The 19,261-nt window shown below is 36.8% G+C and overlaps 1 protein-coding gene across 2 annotated transcripts in view; it reads right to left on the bottom strand.

The window, feature by feature from the left end:
* The window catches only part of LOC122071715 (tRNA uridine 5-carboxymethylaminomethyl modification enzyme MnmG), an 18,916-nt gene extending 970 nt beyond the window's left edge, over positions 1 to 17,946 (bottom strand). The window contains exons 1-12 of one of the 2 annotated variants that reach the window (XM_042636102.1): positions 17,542 to 17,946; positions 16,119 to 16,270; positions 15,094 to 15,185; positions 11,767 to 11,880; positions 9,732 to 10,062; positions 9,214 to 9,393; positions 7,463 to 7,543; positions 4,100 to 4,318; positions 3,735 to 3,877; positions 1,806 to 1,972; positions 833 to 1,053; positions 555 to 647 (exon numbers count right to left, since the gene is read on the bottom strand). In XM_042636102.1, the coding sequence (XP_042492036.1) occupies positions 555 to 647; positions 833 to 1,053; positions 1,806 to 1,972; positions 3,735 to 3,877; positions 4,100 to 4,318; positions 7,463 to 7,543; positions 9,214 to 9,393; positions 9,732 to 10,062; positions 11,767 to 11,880; positions 15,094 to 15,185; positions 16,119 to 16,270; positions 17,542 to 17,743 (1,995 nt within the window). In that variant the 5' untranslated portion in view covers positions 17,744 to 17,946. The remainder of the gene's footprint in view (positions 1 to 554; positions 648 to 832; positions 1,054 to 1,805; positions 1,973 to 3,734; positions 3,878 to 4,099; positions 4,319 to 7,462; positions 7,544 to 9,213; positions 9,394 to 9,731; positions 10,063 to 11,766; positions 11,881 to 15,093; positions 15,186 to 16,118; positions 16,271 to 17,541) is intronic. The other variant, XM_042636111.1, reaches the window with a different exon arrangement.
* Between the last annotated feature and the right edge of the window lie 1,315 nt (positions 17,947 to 19,261).

The following is a 19,261-nucleotide window of genomic DNA, read 5'->3' as shown; positions in this document are numbered from 1 at the left end:
TATATATATATATATATTAAGCTATGTCATCTCAGAGATCAAGGTTATTATCCCTCAAATATATGCCTACTTAAACATAAATCCAACCATATGCAATATATGATCATGACTGTCATAGATGGGCATTTTTAATGCCTCACAATAGAAGCAAGATTTAGAGTAGAACATGCATCAAGAACCAGGTCGGGCATGCCAATTCAACATCACCAAGACACTGCTCAGGTATTCCCTTTCTCAATGTACTTTTCAGGGCAGTCATATAACTAATTACATAATGACATCTGTGTTGACATAAAAACTGAGTCTCTACACACATCCATCCAGATTTTCTGAAAGCATACAGAAACTTAAAAAGTGGATCCAAATAATGGTGCCTTTGGGTGCCCAACAACGATACCCCCAACTTTTTATATATACTAACACGGTGACTAAATTCCCTTCACAATGGAATGGTAATTTATGATCCATTTCTATTAACAGATGTTCGGAAGACATCATAAATTACAACTTTTTCATCACTTAACGGGATAATTGAATTTTCCATTGCTACATACCTTGGAAAGCTTTTCACGTGCTTCCAAAGACAAAGTCGTCATTGCATAGTAATCCAGATCCTCTGCGAGTGGCTTATGTTGTTGATGAGCCATCTATAAGTAGAGAATTACCAAAACTGATAGTTACATCTATCCAATTATAACATGTTCTACTAGACGCCATAAGATAACAGGTTCTGCAATTGTAGATCAACTAATGAACATCGCAAAGAGAGGGGGGGGGGATGAAAGGGCATAACCCACAATAGAATGAATTCATCATCAGATTAGCACCCTACCTTTTGGAGTTGCAGCTGTTGCCGCATAATGAAGCCCTCATACTTGATATCAATTTCTACACATTCTTTTTCTGCTCGAGACATCAGATCATTTCCAAAACCATGTTTATCAAGAACTTTATATTGTATGTGTGGTTTCTTTAAAAGACTCTCTAGAGTTGATGAGTCTTTCACTGGTTGACCAGACAACAGACTAACATCGGCCGCCAAATCACCCCCTGCTAGATACACAAGGGTCAGCAACTAAGGGGTTTCAGGAAATGCAAATATATAAATCTCTGAAGTCAATAACTGTCCTTATATCCACAAGGCACACCAGTCAGTTTCTCCCCCTTTTTTTTTGGTGCCCCTTCCTTTTTGGTATGTAGCACAACTCTCAGATTAGCAGTTTTAAGACTTAAAAAGAGGTGTACCCTCTGCACGAGGCTCCCACCACTGTGGAGCTCTGGGGAGGGCCATAGTTAGCAAATTCGGATTCGGGAATTATTCGGACGGAGAATTATTCGGAATAATTCGGACAATTAATTTAAGGATTCGGTCAAAAAAGCGGTCAAAAAATCTTATTGGGGTTTTTTTTTTTTTTAAATTTTGTTTTTTTATTTTTTTATTTTTTATTTTTGGTTTTATTTTTAAAATAATGTTTAAATGGACCGAATAATTCGGTTTAATTCGGATTCGGTCCGAATTATTCGCGATTTATATTCATTTTGGAAAAATTCGCGAATTTTAAAGAATTTTATTTTTAATTCGGATTCGGTCCGAATTTTTGATAAAATTCGGAAAAATTCGGTTCGGCCGAATAATTCGCGAATTATTCGGCCGAATTGATAACTATGGGGAGGGCCATAATGTACGCAACCTTACCCCTGCTTTGCAGAGAGGCTGTTTCCCGACTTGAACCCGTGACCAGTAGGTTGCAATGGAGAAACCATACTAGTGCACAGTTTTAAGATTTAACACAGATGCTAACAACCTGAAATCCTCACAGCCTTCAATCGCTTTTTCTCCTCCAAAATTTGGGTCTGCTTGTCCTCGTAAAGTTTCCACCGCCTATCATCAATCAAACCTATCTCTCGTCCTAGCGGTGTGAGTCGGCTATCAGCATTATCAGCACGAAGAAGTAATCTGTATTCTGAGCGACTACACAGAAGACAAAAGAGTTGTCAGAGAAGATAATGACACATTCTTAAGAAAAAATAAGTGAAAACAACAAAAAGTGATAAAATGGTTAATGCTCAAAAATCACCTTCCTATTCTTAGTTCTCTCCCTTCCACCCCAACCCAACCCAACCCGCCACCCCCAAAAAAAAATGCTGTGTGTTCTGTTTATGCCATTGAGGCTTTGAAGCAAGATGGAGTACAGTGTTTTATTAGTTCCCCTCCCCCACCAACATGGAGGGCTGGATTGGATAGCAGAACAATCCATCTTACAGTTGGTTGATCCACTTTTTATGTTCGAATGAATCGGTCACCAGGTGTTCATGCAGCTCCAGCAACCTGACCAATTTGATAATGATCCTAAAAACCATGCCAGTTTGTGCCACACTTTTACCACACATAATTATCATAGGAAAAAAGCATTCAAATTTACTCAGTTCAACCACATTAGGGCTCAGTATATGGCAGAAGACAATCAAGGAAAACTTTCAATAAGGAGATACAAACACCAATGCAAGTAGGAGGACAGGAAAGACTTATTTCACAACATTTCCAACAATAATCATTTTATAACCATGAACATGGCCACAATATTATTGTTTCATGACATACTTTGTCAACCAATAACATTAGCATCATCAATCCCAATAATTATCAAAAAGTATTCATTGATGCGATAAGGGGACAACCCACAATCATGGTTTAAAGTATTGGTGCACATCGACTGATACGTATCAATAGGCACCAATACGATACCCACCGATATGATACATGTATTTTAAAAATTTTATATGTATTGAAGCATGTCATACGATACGCTCCGATACTATCCGATACTTTTGATACATACAGTTGAGAACCGAACAACTGAATTATGTGTATCAGTTTGTATCGAACCAATACTCATCGATACTCACTGATATGTATATATAGAACCCATTTCACTTTCTAAACAGAGCTTGTTCTTCTCGCTGACAATACTTAAGTTTCCAAAATTTGAAGCACAACTGCGCTTTTACCCAACAAATTTCACAATCTTGATTCACCATTCTTTCATATCCTCCTTGTCATGAATTATAGCATCCTCATGTTGATCATCTCCTCCAGTTTACATCTGCAGAGTCCTTACAGCCAGATAAGTGTCTTCCGTTTGATTTCTCCATTCCATTTAATTCTAAATTTCTATAAAAGTCATCACGACAATTAGCGTCATCATTTCCATTTAATATTGTTTGTCCTTGCGACAAGCCTAGTGTGTTGAAATTTCAACAAAATTGAACTTTTATCTCATGTCATGATTGCTCAAGTTAATGCCATCCCTTTTGCAATGTTCTAGTAGTATTTTTTATAAGAAGCTAGACGGTAAGATCAAACAATTAAGTTTGCTTTACTTCTTTTTTTGCTATGTTTGAGTAGATTTAGGCAAAACAAACTAAAACATTGCACCAAACATGAATTATTGCATCAATTTGTTCATAAATTTTAAAATTTCTTAAAAAATTGACAATAGACCATTATTCCATATAAGAAAGCTCATCCTTTTGAACAATTTCAATTGAATACACTTCTCGCAGTATGGTGTTCTCCATTTTAATGTTTATGCATGATACTTTTTTTTTTTTAATGCAAAAAGTCTATAAAAATATGTTTCCTGTCCATTATGTGCGTATCTCCGATACGTATATTAAATTTAGCCGACTGATACTGCAACCGATACCGATAATTTAATACTATTTCACAATACCTTGTTAACATGCGGTAAGGCTCCCGAAGATCTTTTGTAACTAGATCATCAACTAATGTTCCGATGTAACTGCTTTCCCTCTCAAGAACAATGACAGGCTTTCCATCTGAATGTCTGGCTGCATTAACTCCAGCAATAATACCCTGTTTAAAAGAAATATTAAAACTGACATAGCCGTGTGCTGGACAGATGGGAAGGCAAAATAGCTAGCATCAATGGGTTTCTAGGGCCAGCTAAGAGTTATTGGGATTACTTTGCATTCGCGTGTCAAAACGACTTAGACAGACAAAGTACGTCATAGTGCTACCAAAAAAACAAAAAAGATATAGCCAAAGATCATAACGTGTAGAATAAAAATAAAGGACCTGAGCAGCAGCTTCTTCATAACCAGTTGTTCCATTTATCTGACCAGAGAAAAAAAGTCCTTCAATTTTCTTGGTCATTAGGGATCTGGAGCACTGATGAGCGGGCAAGAAATCATACTCAACAGCATAAGCAGGTCTAAGCATTGAACAATTCTCAAGTCCAGGTAACGTTCTCAAGAGTGGTAACTGCAGCCTTTCAGGTAAACCTGTTGAGAAGCCCTATTCAGGAAGTAAAATAATATCATTTAAGTCAAAATGTCATACTAGGTAAATTGCATGATATATGATGACAGAACAGCTCAATTTTGGAATTTGACCATGTCCAATCAGAATACATGAGTTGAAATAAGAATGTAATCCAACTGTAATACAAGCCTAATAAGGAACCAAAGATATAAGATCCACCTCCACATTAGGAAAACATTTCCTGGGGCTCTACTAGAGTCAGTTCTCACTGAGTTTAAATGCTGTGGTGTAGAGACACTCCTGAAATGCTATCTTCTCTATGGGTTCAAAATTCAAATATCAATTCATGATTATATTGTATAACAAGAGGAATAGGGAAAAGGCAAAAAGACTTCAGAAAGTTCAAAGAGAGACAGGAAAATGACAAAAAAGAGCCTTGAAAAATATCCACCCATGAAAATAGCCTGAAACAATGATGCATCTCCACTATTGTTGATAAATTTATGGGGGCTTCAAAGACCTTAAAGCATATTACGTGATATAGATAAGGGTTTGTTCGAACAACACCTCTGGGGGTGTCATCTGATTTGTAACCTGACTTTTTTGTACACCTATTTCATTCGTTGATGCATTATGGATGAATGGGCAAGAAATGTATTTTCTCTTATTATGTAAAACCTGCCTGAACGCTGTTTTGTGCAGCAACAAGGTCAGAAATGTAAATTCCTTCTCAGCACCAGTGAGATTTTTGTCATCAACCTGTTATGAATCTCCAAGTTCAGAACTAAGCTCCCCCTTCTTTCAACTGAGAGGAGATTTCGGGCTCTGAAGATTAAGTTTGAAAATCAAAGTCAAAGTTCTCGGGAACTCAATGTGGGATTTTAAGCTTGAGCAGTGAGATAAAGCCTTCCTAATTATATGTTCAGTGAACTGGAGAGTGACAACATTGATAGATCTGCATGCAACAGCCAGATCCCATACGTTGGTCTCATCCCCGGCACAGATGCAGTTCATCTGATGAAGAACCTAACAGATGGGGATCTACTACTAAAGAGTAGAACATGAGGAAAGTGAGCCACCGGTTTTCCATTGCTCTTAATAAACTAACCCTCCACAACCTTCATGCCCAAAATTTTATTCGCTGCTGCATTGCTAAATAGCAGCATAGTGAAGGACTCGAGCAAATGACAGTATCAAGAGCGGAAAAAGGACAGAGGTTATAACAGTTCTGAGAGAAGGGGACTGAAAAAAGTTTTGGAGGAGACAAGGTATTTTTCCCCTCTCACATGAGAGAGAATGATTAACATGCAAAACTTTATAAGTACTCAATATTTTGCCCCCATACCATTTGAAAGCGACTTCTCTTTTGAAGTTTCAGATGCTATTGCAATACGAGTCACTTTACCTTTTTACCCATGCAAGATTTGTTAAATCTGCTTATCCCAAAAGCTCAAACCGTTAAGGGCAACAACAATGTATATATACAACCCCCGAACAGCAGGCCTATACACACAGAAATGAGGGAAGAATGTGTTGGGGTACCCCGTTGTACTTCCCAAGGATCGGACACTGAAACCTCCCAACTCTACTACCATATTACAACCGCTTATCATAAAATCTCAAACTATTAAGTAAGGGCAACAACAATGTCTATCAATAAGATTCCATCTCATTAGAATTGGGTGGGGTCACAGAAATTAGGTTACAACTCTTTTGGCACCTCTCCGGGTATTGAACAGAATTCTCCATAGATTAGATTCCCAACATTAATTTTTTGGTAGATTCCCAAAATTACAAGAGAGTCCTGCAATTAGGAAGTGATTAAAAAGGATTATCATGCCTTGATAGGTTTACTTATTTTTCATTATCGGGTTTAGAATAAGCTTTGTGAAGGGCTGCAATTGGTTTCAACTGAGGTTAGTTGGAGTGTCTCATTAAGTTGTTAGAAGGGAACAAGACATTATTTCCTTGTCATTTGAGCAGAATCTCAGAAGAGCAAAGGCGAGTAATAAAATTTGTTCCAGGGTTGAATGTTCTTGCTCTCTTTGTTTGCTGAGTATGTGGTGCTTTGTTAGTGGGTTTTTTTTCCCCCTTCTCTCTCTCTCTGAAGAAGAGGGAAATTGAGGCATTTGTGTATGCCAGGAATGCTTGGATCAGCAATGAAAAGAAAAGTTCCATTGACATAGATAAAATGTCAGCCTGCACAAAATATACAGAATGCTTTACAAAAGATACAAAAAAGCACAGATAAGCAGAACATGTATTTGAAAATGCCAAAAGAGGTCCCCACCTCGGCCACCCCAAAAGGATAGCATCTATACCATCCTTGTATATCTTCATAAAAGGCCACAGAATGAGGATATGGTGAAAGTTGGTTGTGTTAAAAGGCAAAGGGAAGGCCTAAAATGACACGGGAAAATATTAAGCAAAGACATAAGCACATAAGTAGTGAAGTGATAGACAATGCGGCCTAATAGATTGGATGATACAACAGGATTGCTTTAGCAACCCCAAGCAGTTGTGATGAGCCTTAGTCTGAGCAAGGTACATGTATATAAGAGAATGAATGGCTGAGTCTGTACTGTATATAACTTTAGAAAGCCACTTAGAGAAGCACTTTTTTTAAGCCACCTTAGACTGAAGTGGCTGTTCCATTCAATCATGTAAATTCCATTAAAATTTTCATTTACATTTTAAATTCTTACAGAAATATTAAGTTCCATGGTTTCCTTGTTTGTGAAAAGGTAGGAACAAGAGAATTGAAAGCTAAACTAAGGATATTCACAGGCATTTTTCTTTTATTCCGGATTTAGCTCTCCTTTGCTAGGAAATTAGAGTTGGACCCAATGAAGTTTGGCACAAGTTTCATCACTTATTTGGACTTTTGACCATTTTATTTTTTCTAGTTCTTGTACATTTCTATGTACACTTGAAAATCTTTAAGGACAGAAATGTCCCATAAACCTTACAGGTGGGGATGACAATGGGGCAGGTTAAACTAGATACAAAATTTAATGACCCCAAAAAATACAACAATTTAAAGGTTTATGGTGTTAACATGGATAAAAAGTCAGCAAACAGTAAGCAATCTGAAAAAAAAAAGACAGCCACATTTTCTTTCACTTTAAAATGCACTAAGAAAACATTCTCTATGGAAAATAAAATTCAAAACCACACCTGCACATAAAGTTCAGGCACATTTCGGCCTTCAGGTTCAAGGAAAATTTGATGAGAATCTTTATCTTGAAACCTTACTATCTGCAAACAAATAGTCAGCTGTTTCAGGATACATATACTCATTTTTTCAAGTAGCTAATACATATTTTTTGAGTGATACCCTCAAAAGAAATTAGAGTAGTAACATGCTAACTATGGACATATTTCCATCACAAGATATCCTTATTTTCCAGATACATTAAATGCACAAAGATGTGATTTCACTCTGACACTAGAGCATTGTTATAGCTAACAACTTCTTTAACATTTACAAAATAAGATAAAAATAATTTAAAAGTACAGAGAATCTATGGATATGCACAGGGGTTCTTGACGAGCTGAAACATTCAGATACAAGTTCTTGGGCAGTTCTTCAGACATTCATGAAATAAATCTAATTAGCACTCATTTGAACACTTTTCACGATTCTAACCATTTGAATCTACTCCCTTCCTTTCTTGTACTTTTAATTGATAGTCCTATATCATGTGGCCAAACCTAAATGGTCAAATTGTCAAAATAGAGCTCTAGATGATGATTTGATCGTGATGAACATACAAAACCAAGTGGACAAATTTCTTGGCCCACTAAGTTGGTCAATATCCTTCTTGAATACATGTCCAAATAAATAATATACAAATCAAGGAACAGAAAAGCCCAAGACGTTTCTACCAAACACAGCAAGATTTCAACGAAAGGCTTCATGAAGCTTGTAAGATATGACCTTGAAACATCAAGAGAAAGTACACAAGTAATATCTCTAATTAACAAATTAAGTAGCAAGGATAGCAACAGGTTAGGTCCGTTCTGAGTTCAGACTAGCCTGTAGATCAAGGGATGACAAGAAAGAATTCAATGAGGGGGGAAAAAAAAAAGATGAGCAAATAAACAATCAAAACCAGTGATAATGACAATTTTTTCTAACCTGAATCTGCCAAAGAGAGCAATATGAACAATAAAAAAGAAGTAATAAATGGTCACAATTTACTGCAACCAGAATCTGCCACAGGTTTACCTAATTCAATGCTAACCCTTTCTAGACCCAAACAAAGAATCCATTGTTCTCCAGGGATCTTCATGCTCTCTTCCACTGCCTTGGTGAAAGAGGACTTTGAACTTTCTTTGAGAATGATTATTCTTGGTCTCGGTTTTTTGCTGGGTCGTCGTGCTGTGCTTTGGTGGGCTAGCCTGCATTTATTGTCGCTAACTTCTTTTTCTGGTTCAAGCGCAATCTCTCAAGATGGTCTGCTTTGTCCAGATTTGGGTCTCTTTCTTACCTGCTGTTAGTTCTCTGTTAGCTTTGGCCCCCTCCTGTTGGGCCATCTCCCTATGTTAGTCTGTTTGTTGTTTTTTGGGTCTTGCCCCTTCTCCTTTAGAGGCCCTTGTGTCCCTCCCTCCGTAAAGGCAGGGTGGGTTGTATTGCTTGTTCCCCCCCCCCCCAACCCCCTTTTGTCTCTTCCTTTGGTAATGAATTTTTTATTCATAAAAAAAAAATATCCATTACGGTAGGGCAGAGTGAGAACTCACATAACCTGGCCAATGTTGTCCATAGCAATTGTAAAACAACAGAACTTCATTCATACTCCAAGGACTGGAAAAACATATTTTTCCTGCTCTGCACTCGCTTGGTGTTGGGTATTGAAAGTATATTATTTAAAGTATTGATAATGAGAAAATACTAGAACCAAGAGAACATAAACAATCAAGTGTACCTTGTCTTCAATAGAAGGGCAATATCTAGGCCCTTTAGCTTCAACCCATCCTCCATAAGTTGGGGTTTCATGCAAGTTCTCTTTAATAAGACGGTGTGTGTCTTTCGTGGTACGTGTCAAATAGCAGCACATCTGCTCCCTTTCTATGTGAAAGTCAGGATCAAAGCTAAACCAATTAACCTGTTGAAGAGCATTTGCCTTTCAGAATGTAACAATATAATGTTATATATTAATAATCAAAAACAGAAAAGGGAAAATATGTCTTAGATTGGTCTTGAATGGTCTGTCAACCACAGTATATATTTCTTTCAATGGTTTACTATATCATGACCTTGAGTTTCCAGTGAGGCAGTCACATGCTAAAGTGTGACTAATACCTCAAACAAAATGGAAGCTTATCTGGCAACAGTTAGGTGTTTTGGGAAGAATCCACACCTGTGCATGTTCCATCATGACCGGGGATTAACCAAAATTATTAAGATCAACTGCAAATTTACATTAAGTATAGATAAAAGAACCTCTTCATCTCCATGTTGGGGTTCCAATCCTGAGAAATCTACAGTACGATAGTCAACACGTGCAGGAGTTCCAGTTTTCAACCGATCAATTTCAAACCCTAGCAGTTGTAAATTCTCAGTAATCCCGTGAGATGCTGATTCACCGGCTCGCCCTGCAGGCATAGACTCTCTTCCAACCCAAATTTTACCACTCATAAAAGTTCCAGTCGTGAGAATAACAGAAGGCGCATAGAAATCCATTCCAAAGAATGTCCGAACACCTTCCACATTGTCATTCTTGCCTAATATAATATTAGTTACCATACCCTCTCTAATAGAAAGATTTGGAGTGCTGAAACAATAGGTAAACAACATTAGTTAGAATATGGAAGACAACCATAACATTAGTAGGAGAGAAGGTCTGAAAATAGAGACAAAATTATAGTGGAGAGGCATGTGAATCTAATGGATCACAGACAAATCATATATCATATCCACTGTTGTTAGATCAAGTACAGATTAAAAACAATAGAGATAAATCATTGAACCCTCCTGATGAAAAAACAAACTAATATCCCAACAAGCCAGTATGTTGATTTTGTACCCACAAAAAAAAAAAGCCAGTATGTTGATGCTAACGAAGGCTATTTTTCACTCTGAAACTATTATTAGACTGTGGCAAACACATTATGTTGAAATGCGAGGCAGAAAGAAAAACCATGAGCACAGGAAAAATTTTATTTTCGGATGATTAACTTTTCATTTACTGTAATTGCTTACAAGTTTAGGGATTTTGCAGATCAGATAATAAGATGGAAACTTTAAACTAGTTACAGCTAAAGTATACAGTTTTGAACTAAAACAATGTAAAATGGACTTTCTTGAAACCTCCCTTGTGTCAAAACAATGTTTGATGCATAAACGATTAAACTTTGAGTAAATGCATCATAAATCCATTTAAACCATTTTAGATGATTCCTGAAATAACTGAACTTGGGGAAAGAGGGTCTTAGAACCAGTTACTACTTCTGCCATATGGAGGATGCTTCAGTCATATCTAGATTGACCACATGTTAAATTTAATGGGCAGTGGCCCAACAAGTACAGGGCTCTTCAACTTGTTTCTTCAATGGCCCACACTAAAAAATAAATAAATAAATAAATAATAAAAAAATTCTAATACTTTTTAAAGCATTATTTTGACATTTCACATAGTCGGAACTATTGAATATTAACAAACAACTAGAAGATGATGTGGACAACATGCCAATGCAATGAGTCACGTGGTTCAAGATAATATATTTTGATAATATATACAAATACGGCATATACGATCTAGACGTAGTGACGAAAAAGATTAGGATATTAGGAATTTAGGATTAGGGAATTGTAAAAAAGGAAAGAGATCTAAAAGATCTGCTAATCTAAAGACATAGCCCCCATACTCGAAATTTCACCCGTATAACTTAGATCCTAAACCCAATAAATGCATTACAATCTTGATTTGGCTGCATAAAATATAAAGTTTAAATCTTAGAAACACTGATTCTTTTTTCGCTATGATCTTCATAGAAATGGATAAATATATATATATATATATATATTATTTTTAAACATAGACATGAGTCAATTAAGAATAAATAACCTTTGCAATATCACAAAAGGAAATGTAACATTCCCATAAAAATGCATGAAAATCCACACATTGATCAGAATCTGATGAAATACTGAGTAAACATACGACTGTATTCATGTATGTTTGTGCCAATGGATTGAAAGCTGATACATATTCTGGAATTTATTGAATTTTTTGACCATGTACTCCAACCCTTAGACCTTTTATAATGTGCACACCAAGTCTGAAGTAGTTCCTTTAGCCAGTAATCTCAGCTAATTCAGCCCACGGGTACCATGATCTTGCTATAATCATTAAGCACTAAAAGCTTTGGATATTTTTATTCACAATATAAGAGTAGCTTCGCATAGAAAACTCGAAGAAGAGAACAATTAAGGACACATAATAGAAAGAACAGAACAGTTAAGCATATAAAATTGCCTTTCTACAACTTTTTTCATTTCCATCGCATATTCCCTCTTATCAGTTTGTGCACGTAGCGCCTGAACAGCAGGCCCCCTCGAGAGGTTGAGAACGCGTTTTTGTAAGTAACATCTGCAATGCAAGGGGAAAACAAGGACTCCAGCATTAGGAGTATGCCTAACAAATAAAAATTTGTAAAATGGAATAAATATTATTAAAAAAAAAATGAACTACTATCAACATCATCTCCTACTTTCTTTTAACTAAGAAATTACCTATTCCGACAAAATGCTAAATGCTAAATGCTAAATGCTAAACGAGAGAGAGAGAGAGTCATTCTGAAGTATGCAGTTGCAAGAGTGTTGAAATTTTTTGTTTAATGGAAAAAGGAGTAAAAATCCAAAGCATTCAACAATAAAACTCTGATGAACAGAACAAACCAAAGCATTCGACAATCAATTCTGCAAAGGAAATGAAGGCAATGTCCATAACTGTGTTATGTAAACCGATTGAACCGTCTAAAGTAAGTGATCCCATCTGCAAAAACAAGGATTTCTAGATTTAAAAAGAAAAAAAAAATGCTTATAGTCACCAAAGCTTTTATGAGAAACTGTCAAAGATCATGAAAACTGATGTCATTATTATGGATCCATCTTGACTGAACCAAAGAGAATAACATTTGTATATCCAGTATCAAGGGGGAAAGCCATACATATAATAGAAACCTTGTAACTTTTAAGTAATTCCCAGCTTTGTCTCCACCACCAATTTCTAGTTATGGTCAATACGTACTTCTTTCAATGGGTCACACTTTCTCTTCTCACAATGAAAAGAAATTCACATTTTTTTCCCTTTCCTTTCGTATCATGCAATTTTCCAGATCCACCCCCTCGTTGGTACAGGGAAAAGCCAAAATAAAATTTATGAATACAAAAACATACATAAGACAGGAAAATGGATTTAAAGATCAGTTTCGGATTGTTTGGATTGCCCAACCAGTACTGGTACAGTGGTACCAGACAAAAACAATCTGGATCAGTACTGATCTGTGACACTTCATCCTCCAATACCTATATTGCAGACATACAGACATATCTATATATATATATATATATATATATAGATGTATGTGTGAACACCTTGTTCACCAAAGTGGTGAATTAAGAGTTGTAACCTTCTTTTAATTGCCCTTTTAATGTAGGGGTAAAAATGCGTTTTCAAAAAGTTGAAAGTTATTTAATGCAGTTTTAATTGAAATGATGGGATTTACCCTCATTTGAAAAAAAAAAATGGTATTATACTATAAGGGCAAAAAAGTAAGGTTATAACAAGATTTACCATATACATATATAAAGACACACACACACAATAACAAGATTTACCATATACATATATAAAGACACACACACACACGTGTGTGTGTGTGTGTGTGTGTGTGTATGTACAGGATTTTCAATGCCAATAGAACAAATTTAGAAGTATATGAAACCATCAAAACTTAAAAGAATAAGTAAACAGCTCACAAGTTATGATCAACTATCCACCTTATTTCACATATAAAGGAAAAATATCTTTTATGTTTTATTTAAATAGCATCTTTTGGAATCTCATTTTCTATTGGATCTAACTTGTGAAAATCTTTTAGAAAAAAGAGGGGCCACCTGGGTGCAAATACTAGTTTTCGTTTTCCTATAATTATATTTTGGCTTCCTTTCTTTCATATTGGTCTTGGCTAATACAACACCACTAGAAAACACAATATTCATGAAGCTATAGCATTGCCTGTCTCAGTTTTTTTCTCTTCAATGGGGTTCCACCTCATCAAGAGAGATTTAAGCCTTCCCCACTCCCAACCCACCCCCACCACCCACCAAAGAAAGAAATCGGCACAAAGATATTCTTAGAATGTGGAAGCACTTCAAAGAATTGCAAGAATTCATTCTGATTCTGAGCAATTTCAGAATTTTCAGATTCCAAGATTTCAATGCATATTTCCTGGGTTTCATGCACCATGTATAGCGTTGACCAAATTTCAGAATTGAATCCATGTTTTGATTCCAACCAAGACAGAAGCAGATGCATAGACAGATTTTAAACATGGATGCAACAATATGGAGATAGCAAGAAAACAATGGCCCACTTCAGGTTAACATATAACAAATTAATCCTTGAGATGTGCTTAGGCACCTGGAAAATCATAAGAAGTCAAGCTAGGAAACCAAAGGAAGAACCACAGGACTTGCTAATGTAGGAGTAGATTACAAGAAACTAACCCCCACAGTTTATAACCCCAAACAAGACAAATAGGACTAGGAAACAAAGAAATAAGACCCTCAAATAAACCCCCAATGATACAATACCAATACAGGAGTAAAACCAGCCCAAAACCCAACCCGATAGGAGAGAGAAAGACCTGCTATAGAGCTGGAGAGAGAGAGGTGCGGCCAGGTCTGTAGGACTCCAATTAAGTTGTACTCTTGGGCGTAGGTAGGCCGTAGGGAGGGTACAAAAACCAAAAAATTTGAGATTTTTAATGGATGGTTGATGAGATATTTACCTTCTTGATTTTCAGACCTAGGAGAGAGAATTTGAAGATTTCTACAGGTATAGCAACTTGGTGATTTGAATAGCTTCAAGAAGAGGATTAAGTAATCCTATCGTGCCTTCTAAACAACCCTTAACAGTAGCTCCTTGATCAAATTCACAATAGAGGAGAAGAGAAAGATCACATAAAGAAAAGGGGGGAGAGGAAGAAGAATCACACAGCCCTTAAGCTCTCAAACATTCAAACTCAATTCATCTTTTTCAAATTTGTCTAATTAGAGTACATTAGCTCCTCTATATAAAGAGGGCAGATTAGCAGTCATAACCTAACTAGGAGTTAGACTCCAAGTAGGATTAGACCTTACATAATAGGAGTTGGACTCCAAATAGGACTAGACTAGATCTCCAACATGGAGTAGGACTAGAACTCCAACATGGAGTAAGTAACTAACTAGTCATTTACTAATAGGAAAACCTAAACTGACTCAAACTGAAATAATAAAGGAAATAGACTCAAAACAGGACTCTAACTAAACAAATGAATTAAATCCCGTTTTTCTACTTTCTACCCATATTTTAGGCCCATTAAAGTAGCCCATTACAAGGAAAACTCGTGGGATCAAAGGCTCAACACACACATAACCCAACCCAAGGCTTATTTGCAATAAAATAAGCCCATTAAGTGACTTATCTACATTACTTGCAGTCGGTGGACAATTATGCTAGCAAACCAATTAAGGTTAGCAACCACAATGTCAAACCTTAAGCAAAAATTAAGTTTTTGTAGGATGTTAACATTACCTATCAGCAATTTTCCCAATTTCACCACCAAGTGCATCTACTTCATGAACTAGCTGTGACTTTGCAGGTCCACCAACTGCTGGATTGCAGGGCTGTTGTACATCACAAAAGCAACCATATTACAACATTTCCTCCATGTCAATATACAAAGCAATTTTAAAGAATGGATTAGAAAATAGAACAACCTTTCGAAAAGAGAAATAGATTCATGTTGCTCGTTTTTGGAGAGAGAGAGAAAAAGAGAAAGTTCAAAGGAGGAAATAAAGAAGTAATTTCATGATTAGAATATACATAACAAGGACACTTTCTTTCAACATTCAACCATGTTGGATACCCAACAACAGCACTTATCTCTTTTATAAAAAATTGCTTATAATTTTGATACAGGTGTCAAGTCAAAAACTCATAACCGTTCTGAGCTACTTATTACCCACTATCTAGAAAGGCATTTTACGATTATTATCGGTTATAGCCTTATAGGAAAGATGAAAAACAAAGACCACAATATAAAATCCAAAATGAGAGCTAAAATAAGAATCTATGATGTCCAAGCCCATCCCCAACAAGCCTATGTGTTTGTTATTAGGAAAGTGCTGAGGTATCAATAAAAGGGTAGTGTCAGCAGTTCCACAAACAGGGGAAGTTATAGAGGAAGCAAGATCACAATATTAACCTGGTAAAATCATCCATTACTTGTTTAATCTTGTATGTATACCATCCGAAATAAAAATAGCATCCTCTGATTTCCTACCTCACAATTTTGAAGAAGAAAGGATAGTTTTCTCTCCTCACATGGTAGGTTATGCTTTCAAACTTGTAGCCATTTACTCCTTGGTCGCCTATAAGTTTCAGGACACCATTATCTAAGAACAAAGGAATTGGCATGCACTAACTAAACAGATTGAGGAACACAGTTCATTATGTCAATAATGCATGTGCGACATACTAGTAAAACTCAGTTGTAACTGAAAAAATCAATCAACCAACAGAAACAGAAGCCTATTAATTAGGCTCAAAATCTTAACCTGCCAAGCAATCCGATCAATGTTTAGTGTGAGAAGAAGAGTTTTTGCTCCTAGACGAGCAGATGCCAGAGCAGCTTCACAACCTGCATGTCCTCCACCAACCACAATGACATCATATCTTTCTTCAATTGATCCATTATGACATGTCCAATCTACAAAAGATTAAGCAAAAGGAGCTTTAATCAATGCACTGGTTTATATTTGCCATCAAAAACAAAAAAGCAAAAAAAAAAAAAAAAAAAAAAATCACCACCTTCCTTGGATTCGTTATTATAAGAAATACTGAGAGAGAATAGGAAAGGTGAAACCAAAACAAAAAAAAAGGGGGTGTACCCAGTGCATGAGGCTCCCGCCACTGCGGGGTCAGGGGAAGATCTTAATGAACATAGCCTTACCCCCCCCCCTCACAGAGAGGCTGTTCCCTGACTCAAACATGTGACCACTTGGTCACAATGTAGCAACTTTACCATTGCTCCAAGGTCCAACCTCTATAAAGGTGAAACAAAATGGTCTAGCGATAAAGATCTATGTAGAGCTACTATAAAGATCCCAAAGAAACATATACCAGCACAAAAGTAAATGCTTCTTAGTGTTTCGACAAGTATGTGGGGTGTGAGCATCAGGGTGCGGTGTTACATAAAGGCCTCAGGCACATCAAAGGTCTGTTATGCTAGTAGTGTGTGAGCATCAGGAAGCATTGAATCAAGGCATTTGTGAGTAGCACTTCATTCATGCTTAATTCCTGAGATGCCAGCCTCTCAAGCCGTACAATTTTGGGTTTAAACTTCGTATAGAATTTCAATGTTATTACAAAAGGAATTGATCCAAATTTACTAGTTTACCATATTTTTCTTTTTAATCTTTCAACTTTTAGAACAAAGAAAAGGGGAAAAGTATATCAATACAATACTTAGAAATTATATCATGTTTAACATTGTTCCTCCATTAGGATTAAATCTTACATTGCTAAATGCCATAGGGAGACTAGCCAAAACAGAGCAGAGGAAAAAAAAAACATATCTTATATACATACTAGCGTATCAGAAAAAAGATGAATATTGACATAGATTACAGAATAAGGAGAAAGCGACTAATTTCTTGGTATCAAAGGAAAAAAGACAAAATTTTACTTAACTTCCCATTCATACGCATTACAGACACCATTACAAAACATAGATAATCAATCCAAATAAAACAAATAACCAGAATCCAAGCCTGATAACCAGTATCCACAACACCGAATGGTAGCGCAGTTAATAATCTGCTTCACGTTGATTCTAACAAGAAAACCCAGTAGCTAACTTCCCAATTCACTTGTTATTTCCTCAAAATTTTGTCCGTTAACAATGATATTCGCGTCTGAAGTAATGGGTCTTTGACGAAATTGACTAAAATACATAAATTTAACGGACGCTTCAGGTACCTTGAGAGCTTGAAGCAACAACTGAGAAACCCCGAGCAAGCCTCAAACTGACTAAGCCGAAGCTCTGGCGAGGTTTTCTCCGAAAACCCAATGTTGCAGGCGTCTTCCGAAGTGGAACCAAGAGAGGGGAGACTATAGTGAACGGAGAAGATAAATGAAAATGGCAGGAAATACGAGAGAAGTGGAGAGCGACCGCTGCCATGGTGGATTAACGGTGTTTTGTATATTCTTTGGTTCCTCAAAACCCATAATTCCATAATGATAATCCCATCTCGTGGGTGGATTTGCTGAACGCTGAGAGGAAGACTGAGATAGAGGGAAAGACTGGTGAAGAAGCCGTGCTGCCGCAAGAGATATGTCGAGCAGAGAATAAGCTGTGTCCTCACATCGTCTTCAGCAAATCCAGCCTTTGATTAAGTGGGGTCAGAGGTTTTGGATGGGGGATAGGCATTCCCTTTCAAGGGTTCAGAAATCAGAACATTGGGTATGCTCCACGATCCGAAAAGTAAGGGTGTGAATTGCAAACCGAAATTGAAATCGAAATCGATAAATTATTTATGAGGAAATTACACTCTCCTCCCCTATATGTTTTAGGTATTACACTCAGACCCTTTACAAAGTTTGTAATTAAAAACATACCCTGTGGTGTTAAAAAAGGTAGAATCAAAGATTAAATGTCCTTTATACCCACATCCTTCTCTTCTCTCTCAATTGGGCAGGATTTTGGAGGTACTAGACTAAAAGGGGGTGTTCTTCGCAATGTTCCTGTCGATAGTGGTTGCCAGAAAATCAAGCGTTAGTGTTGAGCATTGGTGTTGGCTACGGCAACATTTAGATACACATATAAGCACGCTCACCCCTAATTCGACGAGCAAGCTGGATATCTTTGGGCATACTTGTAACCCTCTTCGCATGAATTGCACAGAGGTTAGTATCTTCAAAGAGTCCGACCCTCTGCCGCTACCTGAAGTGCTAAAATAGCGGAACTCTGGAAACGTAGGTCACTCTTGAAATCCTGGGAGATCTCACGAACCAAACTCTAAAATGGGAGCTCACGGATTAGAAGTTTAGTACTCTTTTGATACTTCCTGATCTCCCTCAGAGCCACCGTTCCTGGCCTGAATCAGTGGGGTTTCTTCATGAGATCTACTGTAGCAGCAACAACGATAGGTTTGGTCAATTTTCTTGATTCAAGCTTGTTTGTACCTCACAACCCTATCATAAACTCTAATTTCGAACCGCCGTCAATGTTGGATAACCTCGAACAATCGGGGGAGTAATCGATCTTCAAGATTCCAACAATGGCGAAACAAATGCGATTTTAGAGATGGGAGTAATCGATAGCCAAAACCCTAACTCTCTTCGATTTCATATTTCAGAACCATAAGTCGCAAGTTCAAAAACCCTAATTCTCCCAATCGATTAATGGTTTCTCAAGAAAGAAGATGAGAATAAGAGTCAATTTTCAAGACTTTTACAATGGCGATCCCTAACTCTCTCCGGTTTCAAATTTTAGAACCATCAATCGCAAGTTCAAAAACCCTAACTCTTCCAATCAATTAATGGTTTCTCAAGGAAAAAGATGAGAATAAGGGTTGAGGGCAAATATGTCATCTCCATTGGATCAAGGGTATTTTGGGGGTTAATGCAATTTTGTAACACAAGATTCCTCACTTAATGGTTTCTCACTCACGATCAGGGTACTGTTGATATATTCTAC

This window comes from Macadamia integrifolia, chromosome 2, assembly GCF_013358625.1.
Source record: "Macadamia integrifolia cultivar HAES 741 chromosome 2, SCU_Mint_v3, whole genome shotgun sequence".
NCBI classification, from domain to species: domain Eukaryota; kingdom Viridiplantae; phylum Streptophyta; class Magnoliopsida; order Proteales; family Proteaceae; genus Macadamia; species Macadamia integrifolia.
Note: the sequence above shows the minus strand (reverse complement) of the source record. Positions and strands in the feature narration are given on the sequence as shown.